Source organism: Solanum pennellii, chromosome 11, assembly GCF_001406875.1.
Source record: "Solanum pennellii chromosome 11, SPENNV200".
In the NCBI taxonomy this organism is placed as follows: domain Eukaryota; kingdom Viridiplantae; phylum Streptophyta; class Magnoliopsida; order Solanales; family Solanaceae; genus Solanum; species Solanum pennellii.
In genome coordinates, this window is record NC_028647.1 from 412256 (window position 1) to 434836 (window position 22581).

Genomic DNA, 22581 nt, shown 5'->3' on the forward strand with positions numbered 1-22581 from the left:
AATTATTGATATTTCAATAAATCATACTTACTTTCTCATTTATTTTTATAATAAAATCTTATTCAAACTCAACCTCATTATCATAAATCTAAGAGGATGATTTATTTGTCATAATACATTATATTTCTTAATCAAGTGATTAATGTTTTATTTCTTGAAAAGTTTAATTCCTCTCCAACGAGACTCCATTCGATTAGACTCATCATCTTGCGTATAAACTCCAAATTTGAAATAATGATGATCTCCGCCTCTTCCTAATGGTTCGTGCTTGAGAATTCCATTAATATAAACTTTTAATTTACTTGCACCAACATCATGAATCACATTTAATCTAATCCATCTATTATAAATATTTGATTCAATCACTTTTTCTCTATAGTAATAGAGTGTTCCATCATAAACTCTTAACATTAAAGTTGTGGATGATGGTGAGGCTCCAAATACTTGCATTATTGACACACCTGATGAACCACTTGGCACATAGAAATATCCCTCAAATTGTCGTACACCTGATGAATAATCATTACCCTATATAATAATAACATTAAATCACTAGAATATTAGATACTTTCACTACAAAAAAAAACATGTAATAGCTATAGAATTTTGAGTAAAAATCAAGACCATTGAAACAAAATACTATGTCATGTTATGATGACATAGTAATTATCAATATACAAGTAATTGATGTATTTTTTTACCTTTATACGAATTTCAGAACGGGGTTTTGTTTGGCTAGATGTGGTATGAGGCTTGTCGGTCTTGAAAACCCAAAATTTGTGTACTCCATCAATGAAGGAATACCTTTGATTCACAGGAACATCATAAGGCTTTTGAATTTCGAAATTGCTTTGGCTAATAGGTATGGGAGTGAAACCATCAGTAGGATCAGCTAAATGGTTTTGAATTACAATTAATTGGAAAAGAGTGAATAATATATGAGAAGAAGAGTGAACCATGTTTTCTTTATACAAAAGATTCAATTTTTGTGGAATGATATTAACTTGAGTACCAAAGTTGTCTATTTATAGGGGAAAATATGTGATGGTGACACTTAAATTTAAGACTTATTGGATCATAATGCATGAATATGAATTGATAGGAGTATGATTGAGTGTGCATGTTAATTAGTCTTTGCCACTTGGTTTTGTACGTTTAATTACATTCAATGATTTTGAATGGACTAACGAAATCAAAGTGAAGTCTAATTCATGAAATAATGGCGTATCCAAGATTTTTATTCAATAGCATCGGCTTATTTTGGTGAGTTTTGGTCTATCTAAACTATTTTGGAGGTAAGACTTGAATTAATATTTGATTTGTAGAATGTTATTAGGAAAATGCATTGGTATATCCTAGTGTTGTTAGACATTTTAAAATAGTATGATAGACGTATAAATATGAATAGAGAAAATAATAAATATCTCTATAATACTTCGTCCGTTCACTTTTACTTGTCACTACTTGTTACTTTTTTCAAATATAAAAAAAAGATAATTAATTTTTTCTTGGTGTTTTATCATCACCATCAAATACTTATTTTTCATTTTTCAAAACTTAATATTAAACATTATTTAATTAAAAAATTTAATAAAATATTTATATCAATAATTATTTTTCCGGATATATTTATCGGAAAAAGTCAGCTTTTCCAATCACTTAGCAGCCAGCCCACATGATTAGTGTGAAATTGATAGTCTAGTCAGTAGTGGATCTACTCAAACTTCAAAGAAACCTTCCAGAAGAGTTTAGAAGTAATTACTCCAAAATAAAATTAAAATATTAATTATGATAAGAAGGAGCATGATTATTTTTCAAAGTTAACGCAGAGAATTTGATTTTATAAATAAAATTCATGGGTATAAATAATTTTCACCTGTAATTTATAGGATTAAATAATCGTACTCTTGATTCTTATGGAGAAAAAGAACTAAAATATGTGCATATGACATATTCAACAATTGGATATGTTGAAAATTTATGCCAAATACATTATCCAAATAATATTCTACAAATCATACATCAATTTTAAGACTACATATAACAAGTAAAGTGTTACCACCAGAATAGCTTAGACCTAAACTCACCAAAATAAGCCGATACTATTGACCAAAAATCCTGCATACGCCATTGTACGTTTCATCAATTAGACTTCTCTCATTAGTCCATTCAAAATCATTGAATGTGAAAGAAACGTACAAAACCAAGTGGCAAAGACTCAATCTTAGTCTTATCAATTCATATTAATTCATGCAATATGTCCCAATGATGTTAATTATATGTGTCACCATGAAAAGGTAAACAACTAATATTTGATATTTCCAAAAACATTTAATAATAGTTCAATTAGAAAACTCATTTATCTAAAAAGTCAAATATAAAATTCGAAATATATATAAAATGCATTTTCGATCGTTTACTCTCCATTTTTTCACACAATTCTTGATAATATCATCTCTAAATGGATGGTATATTGTGTTCGAGTTTGGAAATATGAATAATAATCTTATATAATTGACTAGCGCATATAATTAATTTGACAGATCGATCTAATATGTAACTTACCTCTATTATATTAAAATTACTTTTTTAAACAACTAAACTTTTAATTTTGATATCAGTTTAAATGAAGCAATATCAATATCAAGAGGATTAAATCATATGAGTACAAACTACAAACAGTATATATGTATTTAGCAATATTGTTCATAAATACCATTTCTATAGTTATATTTTTAAGGCGTGCACGAGTAAATATTTAAATTTGTATAAAATAAGATAAAATAGATATATATTCATCTTATAAGCAATTTGTGTCTTAAATGACGTCCTACATATATTTATGCCATATAAAATACATGTCTTTACTTTTTAAATTTTATGCAAGTTTAAGTGCTTATTTATCCGAATTCAAAGTTAAAAGACATAAATATAAATTAAAAACATATTTATGTACAAAATAACATTTTAAATATAATTTTATGAATAGGGACTTGAAAGAGAAAAATATACGTAATTAATATTATTTTCGATAGATGTTTGACTTAATTTTGGTAAATATATATAGATGGTACTATCATCAAGTCCACTCTGCTAAATCTAATCAGACGGCCACAATCCACTGAAGAAATTGTTTACAAATACACACTCCCACACTTTATAACTTCTCATTCCAATTTTAAAAAACCGCCAAAACTGAAAAACCGTTTTTCCGATGGCTAACCGCCGTACTCTCTTCCTCATCCTCTTCATTACTGCCGCCGCCGCCGCCGCCGCCGATTCCGCCACCAACACGACCGCCACCGTTGATATAGTCTCCACCGCCGTCCACTCCAGAAAACCGGCGACAAAAACCGCCCGCACGAAATACTCCATTTCCCCGTATGAACTGGACAGCCTTCTGAGTGTCTTAAGGTACAGTGGTTACCCTCTTTTTAGCAACGCAATCGACACCTCCGATATCCAATTTCAGATTCTCACCGGTCACACTACGCTCGCCGACGCTTCATCGATGCCGGCGGGATCATTCACTATCTTCGCACCGAGAGATCATTTCCTATATACTCTCGATATGGCTTCCGATGCTGATGCTTACGTGGCGGCACTCCGATCACACGTCATCCCTTCTCGCCGACTCACAATCACTGAACTCCGTAACCTTACTCCTCCATACCTCGATACCCTTCTTCCCCATTACAGTATTTTGGTGGAAAAGAGCAGGGGCGACGACGATTTCGTCACTGTTGATGGAATTCGGGTTACGGATCCAAATATTTTTGTCGGGTCGAGATTTGTTGTTCATGGGTTAGATGGGATTCTTCTCACTGGATTCAACATGTATGAGGACACTCTGAGCCAGATGGGAAAAGGTTTTTTTGCGCCGGAGAAAGTGGAGCCCTTCGCTCATAAATCTGGCCGGCATTCTGCGTCGGCGGTGAAGAATGGACGATTTTCAAGAGTTACTAGAAAGCATCGGAAACTGCAGTATCGCCGGATGTGGAAGAGTAATTACAGTGTCCGGCGTAACGGCGGAGAAGATGATTTCTAGGGGCATTACTGTGAATCTCGAGTTTCTTCTGGGGTAAAATTGTCTTTTTTCGAGGAATTTCAATGTTTTACAGAAATAGAAAATAGTGAGAAATTATATTTCTCTTTTACTCGAATATTCACAATTGTGAAAGAGCAACGAAAATGAAAATAATTGTTCCATTTTGGAGATGAGAAATTAGTCTATTCTTTCACTTCATTTTGTTGTTTCATATAATTTCCCATCATACTTTTTTAAAGCACTAATAATAATAATTAATTCTTTAATTTCAATTTTTATCACAAAATTTTAAACATTTTAATACATTATATGATACGTTTTTTATTTAAGTTACACAATTCATAAATCTTTTTTAGTGTGTATTGATAACGTTAATTAACATAAAACAAAATGGAGGGATATAGAACTCGAATAAGAAAATTGGATAAATTGTAATATGACATTATTTCAATTTATGTGGTATACTTTTTTTTTGAATTCAAATAAGAAAATTGCATTTTAATATATTCTTCGATAATATTCGTGTTACATAACAATTCTTTAAAACCCTTTCAATTTATTTTTGCAACATTAAAATTAATTAATCTACTTATGGAGCCAAATTAGGAGTTGGAGACTCACTAGCATCACAATATCCATGTAAAATATCACCTTCTTGAGAAGTAAAACCAAGAGAATCAAGCATAGATGGCCAACATTGTCTTTCAATAATTCTTATAGCACTACAACAATCTTGACCTAGATAGGTTTCACCATTAACGAAGAAAAGCACGATTTCTCCCGTACATGCTTGGAGCTCGAATAATGAATTCCAACATTCTGATGAGTCTTCTTTATCATCTTGTAATTTTAAACGTGTCATAAGTGTAGTAGTACGATCAATACTAGATGTGGTTAAAGGTCGAGCTTGAAGAATATTAATCCATGAAATTAGGGTAAGTAATAGTACAATTTTGAAGATCATGATAGTACTATGCATCATGTAGTTAATTAGCAAAAAAAATTAGTGGGATTCGTGTAATAATTGTATAAGAAAAACTATGGAGGACGTGTGGGATTATATAGTGCTATAGGGATTTATGATAGGAAGGTGAAGAGTTAATATCATTATGTGGGAAATTAATCAAGTACATGAGAGGTTTAATTTTTGCATAACCGATATATTATGTGGGAAATTAATCAAAGATATGATTAGTGGATCAATTAAAACATTGGCATCTCAAGGGTTTGTATCGGTTTAATTGTTGTATAACTAATATATTATCTGCTTTATATTACTTGACTCATATTGACTTGACACATCTTTTAAGAAATATTTAATTAAAAGTTTATTTTATAAAACTAACTTTATAAATGATATTTTGGAACTTTAAATTTGACTATTACAATTTCTTTACGTAGCTATAAGCCTATAATATAAAGTCAATACAAGAAAAATGAAACTATTTTTCTTTTCAGTATCCAAATGTTTAAAACGTACACTCAGTACAATGTATGAGCTTAATTATTAGAAGCCCAAATAATTGAAGGTAAAACTTGTGGATTTTTTAATAAAAAATTTAATGTGAATTTTACTAAATTATCTTTATTAACGATGATTTGAAACTCTAAATTTGACTATTACTATTTTGCGTAGTTATTCAATAATATTGATGGATTAAGAAAAATATAACATAATTTTCATGATTATATAAATTGAACAAACATTTTTCAGTATCGATGTCAAGTAATATGAAATGAATAGAGTATAAGACAGTTCACCTCCATTGTCTTACTATTATTAGACGGATCAACATTATGATAATTTGATAAGTCAATAAATTATTTTCTATATAACCAATATGTTAACTAATTAATTAAGATAAATGGAATTGAATTTTGCTCTTTTTTATATAGTACGTTGATATGATATGAATACGAAAGAGGTTAAAACATCAAATTTCTCTTTATATTATAAAAGTAATTAATAAAAAAAGGAACAAACTCATAAGTTTGTATTGATCTAAAATTAAATTGCAAATCGACATGTAAAAATAAAAGCCTATATAAAACTTAGATATAGTGTACGTGCAAGTTATATTTACTTTAATTCGTCAATCAAAAACAATTGATTTACTAACGAAATATAATTATATATATATATTTCGACTTTATATTATATAAAAGTGGCAAAATCAATTGAGAGATGGCCCCAAAATAAGAGAGGCAAGACCTCGGCTGCTACCATAACTAGAAAGATACTGTTTAGGCTCTGTTTCTTTGTAAAGCAACAAACTTTTGCTTATTTTTGTGTGTTTTTGTTCTTGTATATGATTAATCTTTGAAAATCAGCAAACCCCATTTCGTTTTTCATGTGGGTTTGGGATTTATTGGTCCTTGGTTGGTGATTCTTGAAAAAAAAATCTGATCTTTGTAGCTGAGTGTACTGAGAATTTTCTTGAAGTAGGTTAGTTTATTTTTGGTTTAAGCAAAATTCTGTTTGTGTTTCACTTGGGGTTGTGGTTTGATGCTGTTTTTGAATTGTTTATATGGTCATCAGGAGCTAATTGCTGGAAAAATGTCTTCTTTATGCACTACAATAAAAAACCACTTTTAGCGGCAATAAGTATTGACATTAATAAAGAGGGCTAAAGTCTTTATCGACATTAATGAAGTGTCATTATAAGCAATGTCGTTAAGGACTTTAGTGTAAGTGAAGCAATGTCGTTAAGGACTTTAGTGACGAATACGAAGAATGTTGCTGCTAATGATCATTTTTGATGTACTGATGTCTAATGTTCTTAGTTACAGTCATTTCGGTTTGGGTCCTAAATTATAACGAAACTTAGGAGGATTATGTTTGCTCATGACTCTTTAGCCTAAAATAATTGCTTTTCTGTGGCATCAGGATGGATACATATATTCATGTATTTAGTTTGTGGGAAGAGCACATTGTTTGTCAGGCGAAGGGCTGTCGTGTTGTGCACTACTACTTGAAGGATGCATCAGGGGAGTAGGTTAAAGCCACATGCTATGTGTTGTCTCAGAGGATTATTTGGATGCTTTTGGGCACAGAAGTACCATGAATTCCGACACAAGGTGGCGTGCAAGAAAAGAGGTAGTGGAATGACTGGCGTATTTGATTTTAAAGCATCATTGATCACCATCTATTTCAATAATGTTGCTGTCTAAGATTTTAGTTACATGAGATTTGCAATATTTATTGGCGTACATGTACATCAAATGCTCTCATTTCTAGTATTTAGCATTTCTCGAAGAAGTTGATTGTAGATTATTGGGTACTGGTTATACCCGATCAATCTAGAGATGATAGATGTCTTATGATCATGTCTAAAAGCAACAATGTTCAAGTACAATGAATGTCCAAACTTTATCAATTTGATAGGTTAATATCAGTCTCACTTTTTGTGAACTATTCATCAGCTACTGTGCTTTGCTAATTTAATTTGAAGATGAAAAATCCTTTTTTGGTGAGTTTGTAGATGAAAGATCTTATGCTTTGAAAGGAAAGAAACTAAGCTATGTTGCGATTATCTTTCTATAAAGAAGCCTCCCCCGTGGATTTTTCGGGGAGGAAGCAGTGGAGATGGTGAAAAGTTATTTCCAGTTCCATTTTAATTTTGTGATTTTTGTTCCTCACTTCAGTTTTCCCAGCACAAGCTGAATTTAGTTGTGCATCTGGATTAAAACTAGAGTGCCGAGTGGTGTACTGATGGTCGTTCTTTGAATCCCGGAGATGGATAATCCTTGTTTGAAGAATAAATGGGAACTTATCCTCCTCAGTAATTACTTTAGTATGCTTTGTTTTTGTCATCAAAAAGTATATTTTGTGTTTCTTGTTCTAACCACAGTCGCATGTGTTTTGTCGATGATGTATAGTAACTTGATTGCCCTTCAAACTCTAAACCAGGGTTTTGCGCAATCAATTGTTTTTGCAATGGCTTGACTATTATCACGTTTTGTGATAATAATGTGGATTTCGAGAATTTCAACCTGTTGCTATGTAATCTCTCCACAAGAGAATCAACAGTACTTCCACATCCACGATTTCTCCTGGAGGAATTTCAGGATTGCCTTTATGACTCAACTAGCGGCAGTTATAAGATCCTTATTATTCACGATGTCAAATATGGTGGTGAATTAGATGATTACCAACTACCTAATGAAATTTTCGCACTGAAAAGTGGTCTCGGGAGAGAAACTTATACACATCCTTGTGGCATTAAGAATGTGTTGTCTGCTATGCATTCTTTGGCATTTGCAGACAAGGCATTTCAAAACAAATTATTTTGTGGTTTCATTTCGTATTTCAAATCAAGTGAACAGAGAAATATTGTTGCCTGATTTTTCAATTATCATGTTACCTCTTGATTCTTTTGATTGCTTATTTTTTGGTTTCAATTACTAAAGCTGTCAGAGAACCCTTCGGGGTGGCCCAGTGGTTAGGGCTTGGGACTTCCTTGTTGGAGGTATCAAGTTTGAAACCTCTTGCCAGCAAAAGCAAGGGGTTTGCCGTCTGGGTCGAGCTCGTCGCACCGGGCTTACCTAGTGCGGCTTACTTCTCCTATGTGGTTTGCGAGCTATTGCATAGGAGCGAGGTTTTACCCTGTGCGCACCCAAAGGGTAGCGACCCGGGTTTCCCTTGTCATAAAAAAAAAATTACTCAAGCTGTCAGATTGTTTTTTCATGTTCTCAAAGAGAAACAGCATGAGCTTTTTATTTGCTATGAAAATAAGTTGTTAAACCTCCTTCTCATATTATTCTTTGTCTAGTTTTTAATACTGATTGCTTCGAGTAATGCGCCGTTTATTCTTAGTTCTGTGGAACGGCCTCATAACTGGATTGATAGTTAATACTCTGGATCAATCAATTCAAAATTTGCTGATTAGAGCTATTTATCAGAAAATATGATTAATATTGTGAACATATTGAAGTTTCTATCACGAACAGTGATTTGTTTTTGTCTTTTGTTCAATTTTTTTCACGGCTCTACACATAATTTGATAAGCCAAAGAATTTTTTCATGTTTAAAAATACAGATAAACCAACATATTAAATTGAATAGAATTTCGCAAGGTTTTTTTTTCTGTACTACCCCAACCTGGCATGAGCATGAAATGGGTTCAAGATCAGAGTTTTTAGTTTAATTTTGGAATACATTATTTGTGAATAATACTGTTGTAACACTAAATTTTGTGTAGTGTAAAGGCTAAAACTCAAAAAACTTCAGTTTTGTGTTTCTCCCTTCTTGTTGCTTCCACCTGTCACAAAGAAGTTCAAACAAAAAACCAAAGCTCAAACCTTTTGCTTGTATTGGCAACAATGGCATTTGGCTTTTTCTCCCCGATTCTCTTTCTTCTTTTCTTGTTCTTTTACTCTTTACTCTATCCTTTTCCCTAACTGTCACCGCTTCTAGACAAAACACCCAACTCAGCATTCTCTGGCTTTTTTTTTTTCTAAAGCTCAGTTTCTCAATAAAGAAAAAAACTTTTGCTATTTTTGAGGTCAGTCAGTACTAGTTACATGCTTAGCTTGTTTTTCTTGAATTCCAGGTTCTTCTTTTGCTGCTTGTTTGCTTTTCCAATCCAAAGCTATTTGATGTAAGTGTGATCACTTGATGTCTGCTCAATGCTGGTTCAATGTTCTATATTTTTGTTCTTGTACATGATTAATCTTTGAAAATCAGCAAACCCTATTTCATTTTTCACTTGGATTTGGGCTTCATTGTAGGTTTTCATTGTGAATTTGATCCTTGGTTGGTAATTATTGAAAAAAATCATTTGTTCTTAGTAGCTGAGCTGTATTCAGAATTTTCTGGAATTAAGGTTGGTTTATCTTTGGATACGCAAAACTCTGTCCGTGTTTCATTTTGGGGTTGCGGTTTGATGCTGTTTTTTCATTTTTTATATGACCATTAGGAGCTAATTGTTGGAAAAAACTGTTATTTGTATCTGATGATTTTTGTTCCAATCATTTATGTTTGTTTGATCGGTTCCTAAACTGTAACAGAACTTAGGAGGATTATGTTTGCTCATGATTCTTTAGCCTAAAATGATTCTATGTTTCTGGATGAGGGTGTTTAAGAGCTGGACTGTTTTTCGATTAATCCAAACTGTTTCTCTGTGGCATCAGGATGGATACAGATAGTCATGTATTTAGTTCGTGGGAAGAGCGCTTTGTTTCTCGGGGGAAGGGTCGTCGTGTTGTGCACTACTACTTGAAGGATACCTCAGGGGATTTAATCCTTGCTGTTGTGGGTACTGAAAGAAGCTTAAAGAACATGCTATATGTTGTCTCAAAGGATTATTTGGATGCTTTTGGGCATACAAGTACCATAAATTCTGACACAAAGTGGCGTACAAGAAAACGTGTAGTGGAATGGCTGACAAATTTGATTTCAAAGCAACACCAATCACCACCTATTTCAAGTATGTATAATCATGTTGCGGTTTAAGATTTCAGTTACATGTGATTTGCAGTATTTATTGACGTGCATGTACATCAAATTCTCTCATTTCTAGTATTTATAGCATTTCCTGAAGAAGTTGATAATAGAATATTGGCTGCTGGCTACACCCGATCAATCTAGAGACGGACGATGTCTTGTGACCATGTCTAAAAGCAACTATGTTCAAGTTCTGTGAATGACCAAACTTTATCAAGTTGATATCAGTTTCGGTTTTTGTGAAATATTCATTTGCTACAGTGCTTTGCTAATCTAATTTGAAGATGAAACATCCCTTTTTGATGAGTTTGTAGATGAAAGAATCTTAAGCTTTGACAGGAAAGAAACTACATTATGTCGTGGAAGGTGGTCTGGATTCAATTGAATGCAACAGATGGAATGATGACACCTTGTCCCTGGACGGTGGTCTGGAATACAACCCCCCCCCTCCCCCCCCCCCCCAAAGTTAAGGGTTTCCGTTGGACATGAGAAAAAGAGGCATTCCAGCGGCTAACATGTGTTTTATGTGCCAAAACAATTAGTGTCATGATGGGACTTCAACTCCCATTTGCTCTTTTAAATCTAAATGTTTGTTGAATCTTTATAGCTGGAACAACCTTTCCCTTATAAATGATATCATCTGATTCCTACCATGTTCAAGAATAGTCGCCATAATTTCTCAGTAACAGGACAATGAATGAATAAGTGACTCTTATTTTCCCTAGCAGCTCCGCACAAAAAGCATCTAGAACACAATTGAAATTCCCTTCTTTGAGCTTTATCCTGTGAGAGACAATCATTTCTTTCTACGAGCCAAGAAAAGCATACCACCTTAAAAGGAACTTTCACAATGTATTTTATCCCGCCCTTGTTGAGAGGCTCCTGTGTACTCTCTGCACCAGGCAATAGACAAATAGTCATAGAGATTATGGGTTTCCTCACTATCATCACATAACAAATATGACGAGATTAGCTCCCAAGAGTATGACCTAGTGGTAGAAATGAATTGTAAGATTTGTAATATTCAATTAATATGAGAAGATTAAGGGTGAATATTGTTCATCTTGTTAGGATTAAACTATCCGATTAATTGATATTCGTTATTCTTTTTAGGCTATACTTCTTACTATCTAACTAAGACAACTGGTGTACTCACTACAACAAAAACAACTTTTAGCGGCATTTAAAATTGACATTGATAAAGAGTGCTAAAGTCTTTACCGGCATTAGTTAAGTGCCATTAGAATCAATGTCGCTAAAAGCTTTAGGAACATATACAAAGAGTGCTAATTGGCGCTAAAAATATATATTTTGTGGCAATTAAGAATTAACTGCTGCTAATGATCATTTTTGATGTAGTAACTATACAATCTTTTCAATTTAAATTTATTCCCTATTATATAAACGGTATTCATCATGTTTGCATAATTTTTGTTGTCAAGAATAAAGAAATACATTCCCGATCGTCAAGCAAAAACGATGATCGTAAGTTATGTCCTCCATCACGATCGGATGAAAATATCCATGGAATTTTGTTCCGCATAGAATGTATATCATCTCTCTTTTTAACCAAAGACTCATGTTAAGCTCCATATTGAAACCTTGTGGCATTAGGAGTAAAGCATCCCGAGGTTGGCGCATCTCATTGAGCATGGAGAAGCATTAGGAACCCTAATTCTTTTATTCAGAGTTGTTTCTTTTTCTGTCCCCGGTCCCGACATAGCGTTTCCCTTCCCCTTCTTCGTTGATTTAGGTGATTATCAAAATGTGTATGGAGACTAGAGAAGAAAATTGCTTAAAGCAAATTTACATTTTGTAAGTGAAACATGTAATAATCAATTGGATTAGAAGCAATTGCTTATGGATCCAACACACCAATTTTTGAACTTGGAGTGCCAAGATACATTATTTCCTATCACATCATAAAACATAGGGACCAAGAACTGGATGTACTCACATTACTTAACTTCTTAGACTCTTCATTTTCGGTGTTGCACCCATGGCGACATGATATGGGTGTGGGCTAAGTTGCATGTACTTTCTACTTTTGATGTTGCATCCGTGTTGGATTCGTCAAAAATACACAATGCTTCTGTAGAAACCAGCACGCATCCGTTGATATTTTTGAAGAGCCCGAGCAACAGTGGCGGATTCAGAATTTCCTTTAAGGGGGTTCGATAAAAAAGAGAGTAGTGCTTAAGATTTGAGATTTGAACCTTTCAACCACTAAGTCAACCTCTAATCTTATATTCAGGAGGTTCAAAATCAATATATAAACATAAAAATTCTTAAAACTACCTTAAACATACAATAAATTTTTTTGCTGAGGGGGTTCGGGTGAACCCCTTCGACTGACTCTAGGTCCGCCCCTTCCGAGCAACATAGGGTGCGAGCGTGAGATTGATCAACTAATTTTGGATATCTAACCAAAATCAATGGAGGAATTCGAGATAGAACAATGATTTCTATAATCAAAACAAAAGCTAAGGTGAAATTGAATAAAATGAGTTCCTTGTATATAGAAATTTCTATGTTAGTGCTTTTCCATATATCTCCTTCTAGAAATCTTCTTTTTGATCAATAGCTTTTCCTCATAACACCTTGTAATATTTTCATTTAATGCCTCGTAATTTGAAACTAAAACTCTACTTTAGATATTTGAATTACTTAAGCCAAATCCCCGTATCTGTACTTAAATCAATGCCCCTAAATTTTAAAAATTTAGATCATGAAGTTTCCGACCTCTAGATCCATACCCGTATCGAACAGCTGCGCGCAGCCACTAAGATGTTGGAGTTGGTTTTGTTGTTATTTATATATAGCAGCCAACATAAAAATTTGCACATCCTTACATTTTACGTTTTGAATCTTATTTTAATCATTGTGTTAGGAAACTCCTTTTCTTTGATGTCATTAAGGTACCGAATCTTCTAATTCATTTAGCCCGATTATAGCGATAATAAAAGGGAAGGGAGATGATAGATCTCCTTGTCTTAAACCTCTCTGCGAAGAGAAGAAACCTGTAGGAGAGCCATTTATTAGCACCGACAATTTCACAGTGCTGATGCAAAACTTCATCTATCTTAACCATCTACCTCCGAAACTCCTCTTAGAAAGAGTCTCCAACAGGAACTTCCAATTGAGGTGGTCATAAGCCTTTTGAATGTCGAGTTTTGAGCTGCCATTAATAGAAAGCTACAGTATAAACGATAAAATGCTCTTTTTAATACACAATTTCATGAATGTATTAAAATTGTATGGGAACTCTGTGACTAGTTAAACAAGAAGATCCAAAGAGGGTTTTACTAGGTGGAGGACCAGCTAAAAATTCATCCCAAATGAATGCTTTGAATATTGGATTCAGGTCCGTATAGAGGTGAATTGAAATATCGCATTCATATAGCTGTTTTAACTAGGTCATTTCCTTCTTTTCTTCAAGAAAAAGCATAAAAGAAGGGGGTAAGCTCATAAAACATGGTCTTATCTCTTGTTCATCTTATCGACTTGCCGTGTCAGTAAACTTTTATTGTGGGGTGAGAGGGAAACTCCGAGGCAGAGCCAGGATTTTAAGTTTGTTGGTCTGGGATTCTAGTCCTTCTAAGTTATTGGTTTCTGAATTAATAATTTGTCCATAGTCAATGAATATTTTAACGCAAATTTAGTGTTTGGACCAAAGGTATTGGGTTTGGCCAAACCTGTAACCAAAACTTTAATTCCTCCCTTGGAGGGAATTTTCATCGGTACTTAGATACTAGAAGGGCTTATACTATTTTAGTGGATGTTTGGGACATTAATATGTGAAATCTGTAAAAATAAAAGAGAAAGAAAGTAGTATTTGAAAAAAAATTGGAAAGTGGTAATTGGAAATTTAAGTTGTATTTGGACGTCAACACAGCTTGGGAAAATGCCAAATTTTTATGAGTGATTTGGAGTGAAAATGTGAAAATATGTACTCTAACAATACTATGTCCAAACATGATTCCGGAATACAACTTAAAGAAAAAGTGAAACAGGCCCTTAAAAGACTTGGACGGGACAATGTTTGAAAGAATAGCTAAAGGGGAAACTTCAAGCTCTTAATTAATTTAGGCACTAACATTGCCTTTTACTTTTTTGATGAATATCTATCTTCTTGCCGCTGCTTCTTTCTTAAGTCTGTGTGCGATATGATGGAAAATGTTTTCCATTGAAGTATTAGATTACTTGAATATTTACCTGTGCATAGAATCATATCATAATATGTCCTATATCATATCAAATATCATATCATATATATTAAAGAGAACTTTAGGCCCGCCTACATGGCGCCACCACAATCCAGAATTCCCTAATAATTTATTTATATCCAAAACAAGTCTTTCCCTTTCATGAAAAGTTGCGACTTTTATGAAGAGTTGCGACTTTAATGAAGAGTTGCGACTTTTATGAAGAGTTGTAACTTTTATGAAAGGTTGCGACCTTTCCGAAGGGTTGCAACTTTTCGAAATAGTTGTAACCTTTCTGATAAGGCACAATAAATATTTGTTCACACTACCCTTTGTTGTCTATAAATAGGGAGATTTTCTCTCATTTTAAAATAACAAAGTTTCTGAACCACCTCTTCTTCTTCTTCACAATTAAATATTAGTTTACTTTGCTCCTGTTGAGTGACTTACCTGGTATGTATTTTTATAATCATTAACTTATGTTTATGTTATTAAGGATAAATGATAAGATGTAGTAATTTTCATTTTGCTGTACATTATTTATGTTTGTTACTACGTAAGTATTATTTAATAAATTCCCGCATGAAGCGCTGATAATTTTAGTGGAACTTTGTAATACCAGAATGCACACAGAATTGTGTTATACAAGAATACCTGCTTCCGTGTGTTTTACTGCACTTGAGGTACATACAACTGTTACTTAGCATCTTAGTATTCTCAATGTTGTATCTAACCTTCTGAGTCCATCTTTCCTCTATATTCAGTTTAATAGTGTTTGCGGAGGGATCGAGGTAAAAGTTTTACCAATTGAAAAGAGAAACAAAGAAATCGAGATAAGAGTTCCCTACTACAGTATGTCGTCCTTGTTTTCTCCTGAGTCCTGATAAAAATCTAGAATGTATATCTTTCTTTTTCCTGATACAGTTGATTTTAGCTCTTTGACATAAAAGGGAAAGAGAGTTTACAGTTCTCGGACTTTTGTTTGATCAGTTCTTGCTCTAGTTAATTGGCGAGATAACTGATGACGTCTTTCCTGTATATTCAGCTTTCATAGTGTTTGCAGACAGACCGAGGTAAAAGTTTTAACAACTGAAAAGGGAAACAAAGAAATCGACATAAGAGTTTCCTACTGCACTATGTCATCTTTGTTTTCCCCTGATAAAAGTCTAGAATGTATATCTTTCTTTTTCCTGATACAGTCAATTTTAGCTCTTTGATATAAAACAGAAAGGAGGTTTACAATTCTCAGCCTTTTGTTTAATCAGTTCTTGCTCTTGTTAATTGTCAAGATAACCGATGAAGAATGTGGTGTTAATGCTATTCTCCTTTCTTTTTAGTCTTTTCTGTGGGTATCATAAAACTTGATGGCATCCTTGCTCTAATGTATCTCCCTCTTTTCAACTTCCATTTTGAATGAGGAAGGGGTTAAACGCTAGAAATGATCCTTGAGGTAAAGAGAAGGTCAGTTGTCCCTTAAGTTGGGTGGTGGGGGCAAGGGAGTTGAGGGTCTATCTATCTTTACAAGGTAGAGTTAAGAACGGTGTGGGATTATACTGGTACGTTGTTGTTGTTGCTGCTGCAAAGGGGGTGTTTTATATAGCGTTCAACGAATAACAAAGTCTTCCTGAATTTCATTTGAACAATTTATTTTATATCTTGATATTGCAAGGATCTATCGTTTAAATGTGCAGTATGCAGTTTCGATTTTCCTTTTATCTTTTTCATTTTCCCTTATGCGTCTGTATTTGATCCTTAATATCATGCATGTTTGGTAATCCTATTGCTGTTGATGCATTTTTCGACTTCCTCTGTGTGCTTTGCTTTTAATTAACATTGGTGTATATGTTTTGTGTTGTGGTTTGATGTTCATGTATATCCCAATTAATTACTAGCCAGTTTTAGAGTAGATTTTCTATAAAGAACTGTAGGCCAGGTGGCTCAGGATCATTTATACTAGCCTTTGGTTTGATGTACTTGGTAAATGTTGTCATAATATTGTTGCCATATTTCAACAATGAATTCTTTGTTCTTCTTGATGGTTATATGCACATGAAGAAAATTGCTGTATATGCTGCAAAGTTGCTTATGATTTAGACTTCCCTTATCTTGCAGATACCCCAAGAAGAGAAACAAGAAGAAGTGCTTTGATAGCCCAAGAAGATCCTTCGATGCAAGGACCTAGTGGGAGTAGAAGTGTCAGGGAGGGTGGCCGTTCTGGTATCAGAAAGTCAACTCCAGGTAACCAGATAGCACAAGCAAAACCACCAACTTACCCAAAGTTAAAAATAAAATATCCAAACATAGAACCAGTAGGAATTCAGCTTGTGGAGCCTCAACGTAAGCGATCTTTTGATGTTGGTGACAATATAGAGGTTCTTTCCAACGATAGTGGCATGAAAGGCTGCTGGTTCCGGTGTAAAGTATTGCAGGTATCACAAAAACGTATGCACGTTCAATATAACGACATTCAGGATTGTGAAAGTCTTGAAAAGCTCAAGGTACCTTAACCACTTACTTACGTATATTGACTGTTCCGTTCTCTCTTCACCCTGTCTTCTCATCACCTCTGCTTGATTTATAGGAATGGATTCCTTCCTGCAAAGTTGCAGTCTCTGATAAATTGGGCATGAGAAGCTCAGGACGCCTCACAGTTCGGCCCCAGCCTCTGGAGGATTCTTCCGACTGTTCTTTTGAACTAGGAGCTGCAGTTGATGCTTGGTGGTCGGACGGGTGGTGGGAAGGAGTTGTAACTGGATTTGATGTCTCTGGAAGCGGTGATCTTCAGCTTTACTTCCCTGGTAAGAAATAATTTGTTGTCCGTAAGTTTAAATGATCGATATTGATCATGGACTGACGCTCCAATGTGTTTTTTCTTATCTCAATAATAGGCGAGAACATATCACTGGAGATCCAAAGAAAGAACGTGCGGACTTCAAGAGACTGGGTAGATGCCAAATGGATTGAAGTTGAGCCAAAGAAAGACATAAAGTCGTTCATAGACTCAAGCTTAACTTATGCATCCAGGTTTAATATCAACGAGCCTGAGAGCTGCGAAAATCAGATGGCTCCCAGGCTTATGGCACCTGAATACAACAAAATGACTTCCACTTCCAAGCACTCAGCAGAGAAGCAAGACACTGATGTGCTTAAACTGAAAAAGCGATGGGAAATAGATTTTCTTGCAGATAACAAGAACTGATATGTTCCTTTGCAAATGTATAGGTCTTTGACAACAAAATATGGAATAGGCCTCTTATAGAAAGCACTCTTTGCCAAGAAGTTGGCATGTTCTTGTTCTGTATACACTTTCTCTTATCGGTTATGCATAAAAATTGAAACTTTATGAAGTTTCCTATGAGTATGTGTTACAGTTTATCAGCAGTGGAAACACACTAGTATTATTGTTCTTTGATGCTGTTTTTTTCATTGTTTATATGGTCATCAGGTGTTAATCGTTAGAAAAACTCTCTTCTTTGTATCTGATATTCTTCGAGACTGTAAATCACTTGCTATTGCATTGCCCTGAAGTTTCCCAGTAACAGAATGATGAATAAGTGACTCTTATTTTTCCTTATACAGTCTATTTTAGCTCTTTGATACATAAGGGGAAGGGGGTTTACAGTTCTCGGCCTTTTGTTTAATCAGTCATTGCTCTAGTTAATGAGCGAGATAATTGATGAAGAATGTACGTTGTTGGCATACTTGCTCTAACGTGCAAAGGCGCAATCTCACCTCTTTTGAACTTCCATCCTAAATGAGAATGGGGTTAAACGATGGTGTGGGATTACACTGGTATGTTGTTGTTGTTGCAATGGGGGTGTTTTATATAGCATTCAACGAATAATGAAGAAGTGATTTGATGAGCCAATGATATTTTCCGTGTTTCTGAATATAACCAACATGTTAACTAACAATTGTGATAAATTGGACCTAATCTTGCAGGGGGTTTTCTGTACCTCGACCTGATATGAGCGTGAAATGGATGCAAGATTGGATTTGTAAGTTTAATTTTGGAAAAAAGTATCTGTGACTAATATTGTTGTAACATTAATTTTGTTAGTGTAAGGCCAAAACTCAAAAGCTTCAGTTTTGTGTTTCTCCCTTTTTGTTTGTGTTGTCACTTGTCAACAACGGCATTTGGCTTTTTCTCCCACCCCCCACCGTCCCTTCTCGTTCTTCAATTCTTGTTGTTTTACTCTTTACTCTATCCTTTTCCCTAACTGCCACTGCTTGTAGAACAAAAAGAACAACTCAGCATTCTCTGGCTTTTTCTCTAGCTCAGTTTCTCCATAAAGCAACAAGCTTTTGCTATTTTTGAGGTCAGTCAGTACTAGTTACGTGCTTAGCTTTTTTCTTGAATTCCAGGTTCATTTTTGCTTCTTGTTTTCTTTTCCAACACAAAACTATTTGATGTAAGTGTGATCACTTGATGTATGCTCAATGCTGGTTCAATGTTCTGTGTTTTTGTTCTTGTTCTTGTTAATGGTTAATCTTTTTTTTTCGTTTTTCACGGAGATTTGGGCTTCATTGTTGTTTTTCATTGTGATTTTGGTCCTTTTTTGGTAATTCTCGAAAATATAATATTTGTTCTTTGAGCTTTCTGGAATCAAGGTTAGTTTATCTTTAGATTTTGCTAGATTCTGTCTGTGTTTCATCTGCAGATGTGGTTTGATGCTGTTTTTTCATTGTTTATGTGGTCATCAGGAGCTAATCGTTAGAAAAATCTCTTCTTTGTATCCGATGTTCTTAATTACAATCATTTCTGTTTGTTCGACCGGTTCCTAAATTGTAGCAGAACTGAGGAGAGGATTATGTTTGCTCATGACTCTTCCTGTCCATTCAAATTAGTAGTCATGCTATTGCCCCTGTTGTTTCTTATCCTTTGATTTTCAGTACTATCTGTTATTTCTTGTACTTCTGTTACTCTTGTTATTTTTCCGAAATGATTGTTACCTAAAATGTTTGTTTATGTTTCTGGATGAGTGTGCTAAGAACTGGACTGTTTTCGATTAATCCAAACTGTTTCTCTGTGGCATCAGGATGGATACAGATAATCATGTATTTATATCGTGGGAAGAGCACGTTGTTTCTCAGGGGAAGGGACGTCGTGTTGTTCACTACTACTTGAAGGATACCTCAGGGGAGTTACTCCTTGCTGTGGTGGGTACTGAAAGAAGTACAAGGCACATACTATATGTTGTCTCAGAGGATTATTTGGATGCTTTTGGGCATACAAGTACCGTAAATTCTGACACGAAGTGGCGTACAAAAAAAGAGGTAGAGGAATGGCTGACGTTTTTGATTTCAAAGCATCACCGATCACGACCTATTTCAGGTATGAATAAACATGTAGCAGTCTAAGATTTCTGTTACATGAGATTTGCAGTATTTATTGGCGTATATGTACATCAAATGCTCTCATTTCTTTGCATCCGGAGATGGATAATCCCTGTTATCTTGTAGATACCCCAAGAAGTGAAAAGAGAAGAAGTGCTTTAACGGCTGGGCGCATATCTGATGAGGTCTCAAAAAATATAACCCGAGAAGATCCTTCAGCGCAAAGATCTAGTGGGAGTAGAAGTGTCGATGTGAGTAGCCATTCTGGTATCAGAAAGTCAATTCCTGGTAACCAGATATCAAAATCCAAACCACCAGCTTACCCGAAGTTGAAAATAAAATTTCCAAGTGTAAGACCGGTTGGAATTCAGCTTGTTGAGCCTCAAAATAAGTTGTCTTTTGAAGTTGATGACAACTTAGAGGTTCTTTGCAACGATAGTGGCATGAGAGGCTGCTGGTTTAGGTGTAAGGTCTTACGGGTATCTCAAAAACGTCTAAAAGTTCAATATGATGACATCCAGGATTGTGATGGTCCTGAAAAGCTCGAGGTACCTTAATCATCGTGACTATAATTTATAATGTCATTCTCCCTTCACCCTTCTTCCTAATCACCTCTCCTTTATTTATAGGAATGGATTCCTTCCTACAGAGTCGCAGTCTCTGATAAATTGGGCATGAGATGCACAGGACGCCTCACAGTTAGGCCCCGACCTCTGGTGGATTCTTCTGACTATTCTTTTGAAGTAGGAGCTGCAGTTGACGCTTGGTGGTCTGACGGATGGTGGGAAGGTGTTGTTGCTGGATGTGATGTCCGTGGAAGCTATCAGCTTCAGGTTTACTTCCCTGGTATGTAATAACTTAAAAAGTTAAGTAAATGATCGATGTTGGTCATAGACTGATGCCCCTAGGTGTTTTTTTATGTCAATAATAGGCGAGAACATATTACTGGAGACTGAAAGGAAGAACGTGAGGACCTCAAGAGATTGGGTTGATGACAAATGGGTTGAAGTTGAGGGAAAGAAAGACATAAAGTCATTCATAAACTCGAGTTCAACTTATGTATCCACGCGCAGTATCAAAGAGCCTTGTGGCACCTGAAGACAACAAAATGGCATCAACTTCTAAACACTCAGCGGAGATGCAAGACACAGATGTGCTTAAACTGAAAAAGCAATGGTGTATTGATTTTCTTGAAGAAAGTATTGCCATGCTGCAGCCTAAAGGACTTGCAACACTTGACATTGGAATTGTAATGTATGGGGATCTTATATCAAATTTCATGTATTGTTTGAGAATTATTTAACCAAAGTTGTTAGCTTCATTATTGATATTACTCCATTGGTTTGTAGATTGTTGTTTTACTACATTGCTATGGTTATTGTCACAATCGAATCAAAGTCTAGGTCAGGTTCTGAATCGAAGTCAGGTTTCTGGTAGAATTTTAGATCTATTTTGTGTTTATTGTTTTATTAATAAAACGAAGAAAAAAAACTAAAATGACCGTTAAAATGGGACATAAAGAGCATTTTTTTAATAAACAAGATACATACATACATAAACCAAATTTATTTAGAAAAATCAGGCAACATCATATCGATCTTCACAAATTAACAACCACCATTATATTGGAGCTATGGAAAAATACAAGGTTTTCCCAAACATGATATACTAACATTTTAGATAAAACTACATATAACTCATGAGTGGCATACTTGGAACCATATAATATTATCACTCATTTATAATATCCAAATTAGGTAACACCAATGGAGAAGGGGCAGGACCAAAATTATTAGGAGAAACATTATGATGAGTTGCATCACAATAACCTCTCAACATATTAGTTTCTTCAAGGGTGAAACCAAGTGTAGTAAGCATACTAGGCCAACAATGATGTGTGATGACAAAAATGGCTTGACAACAAGGCAAATCAATATCAATTGTGCCAATTGTGAAGTAAGCAACTATCTCATTTGTGCATGATTTTATCTCAGCCAATGCATTAAAACACTCCATTATACTTCCTTGAGTAGTTGATTCATCATGTCTTGAAAGTAATATTGGTATGTCTCTAGATGAATTAACATGGCTTAAATTTGTGATTGTTGAATAAGTTAACATGATTAAGAAGAAAGTGTAACAATTCAAAGCCATTGTTGAAAAAGAAAATTAGGATGAGAAAAGTTTAAAGTTAATTAAGGGATTTTATAGGGAGTTTAGAGGGGGGAGAGGAGGGGACTCTTTTGAGTAAATGACATTTTTTTGAAACTTATGTATTTGGTGTTATTGCATGAAACTCAAAAGCCTTGGGATGATTAATACGTATACAATAATGGGATAGTAATAAAGTGAACATTGAATGAGAAATTAATCTCATAGGTTAGCTCTTCATATTTTTATTTTATTTTATCATTCGATGTCTGATATCCACATTAAAATCTGATTAATTTTAATTATTCATCTTCGATCATTTCAATCGATTTATCAAAAATAATTATTTTGATAATATTGTATATCATGTTTTAAAGAAGAATTGTAAGAAGAAA

The 22581-nt window shown here is 34.4% G+C and overlaps 4 protein-coding genes across 4 annotated transcripts; 3 read left to right on the forward strand and 1 right to left on the reverse strand.

Moving 5' to 3' along the window:
- Window positions 1-7: 7 nt before the first annotated feature.
- On the reverse strand, window positions 8-989 carry LOC107004204 (citrate-binding protein-like). The gene is made up of 2 exons (XM_015202444.2): window positions 702-989; window positions 8-528 (listed from the first exon to the last, which is right to left on the reverse strand). Exons 1-2 carry the CDS (start codon window positions 957-959, stop codon window positions 148-150), a joined length of 639 nt encoding a protein of 212 aa, XP_015057930.1. The 5' UTR covers window positions 960-989; the 3' UTR covers window positions 8-147.
- A 2053-nt stretch (window positions 990-3042) lies between these two features.
- On the forward strand, window positions 3043-4284 carry LOC107004286. Its single transcript, XM_015202515.2, has one exon. It carries the CDS (start codon window positions 3215-3217, stop codon window positions 4046-4048), a length of 834 nt encoding a protein of 277 aa, XP_015058001.1. The 5' UTR covers window positions 3043-3214; the 3' UTR covers window positions 4049-4284.
- Window positions 4285-6227: 1943 nt separating this feature from the next.
- Window positions 6228-18268, forward strand: LOC107003636. The gene is made up of 6 exons (XM_027912859.1): window positions 6228-6494; window positions 6936-7145; window positions 10181-10476; window positions 16811-17196; window positions 17280-17496; window positions 17587-18268. The coding sequence occupies exons 3-6, from the start codon at window positions 10182-10184 to the stop codon at window positions 17895-17897; spliced, it is 1209 nt and encodes a 402-aa protein (XP_027768660.1). The 5' UTR covers window positions 6228-6494; window positions 6936-7145; window position 10181; the 3' UTR covers window positions 17898-18268.
- Window positions 18269-18813: 545 nt separating this feature from the next.
- Window positions 18814-21272, forward strand: LOC107003637. Its single transcript, XM_015201956.2, has 5 exons — window positions 18814-19110; window positions 19738-20033; window positions 20162-20583; window positions 20665-20881; window positions 20967-21272. Coding segments are annotated over exons 1-5 (1104 nt in total). The 5' UTR covers window positions 18814-19108; the 3' UTR covers window positions 21134-21272.
- The last annotated feature ends 1309 nt before the right edge of the window (window positions 21273-22581 follow it).

Bases quoted from the DNA above. Each gene is read 5' to 3' on its own strand.
- LOC107004204 (XM_015202444.2), bottom strand. From the start codon at position 959: ATGGTTCACTCTTCTTCTCATATATTATTCACTCTTTTCCAATTAATT. The intron at 529-701 runs GTAAAAAAATAC...ATTATTATATAG, and splicing joins GTTCTGAAATTCGTATAAAG to GGTAATGATTATTCATCAGG.
- LOC107004286 (XM_015202515.2), top strand. From the start codon at position 3,215: ATGGCTAACCGCCGTACTCTCTTCCTCATCCTCTTCATTACTGCCGCC.
- LOC107003636 (XM_027912859.1), top strand. From the start codon at position 10,182: ATGGATACAGATAGTCATGTATTTAGTTCGTGGGAAGAGCGCTTTGTT. The intron at 10,477-16,810 runs GTATGTATAATC...CTTATCTTGCAG, and splicing joins CCAATCACCACCTATTTCAA to ATACCCCAAGAAGAGAAACA. The intron at 17,497-17,586 runs GTAAGAAATAAT...TCTCAATAATAG, and splicing joins TCTTCAGCTTTACTTCCCTG to GCGAGAACATATCACTGGAG.
- LOC107003637 (XM_015201956.2), top strand. The intron at 20,034-20,161 runs GTATGAATAAAC...GTTATCTTGTAG, and splicing joins CCGATCACGACCTATTTCAG to ATACCCCAAGAAGTGAAAAG. The intron at 20,882-20,966 runs GTATGTAATAAC...TGTCAATAATAG, and splicing joins GCTTCAGGTTTACTTCCCTG to GCGAGAACATATTACTGGAG.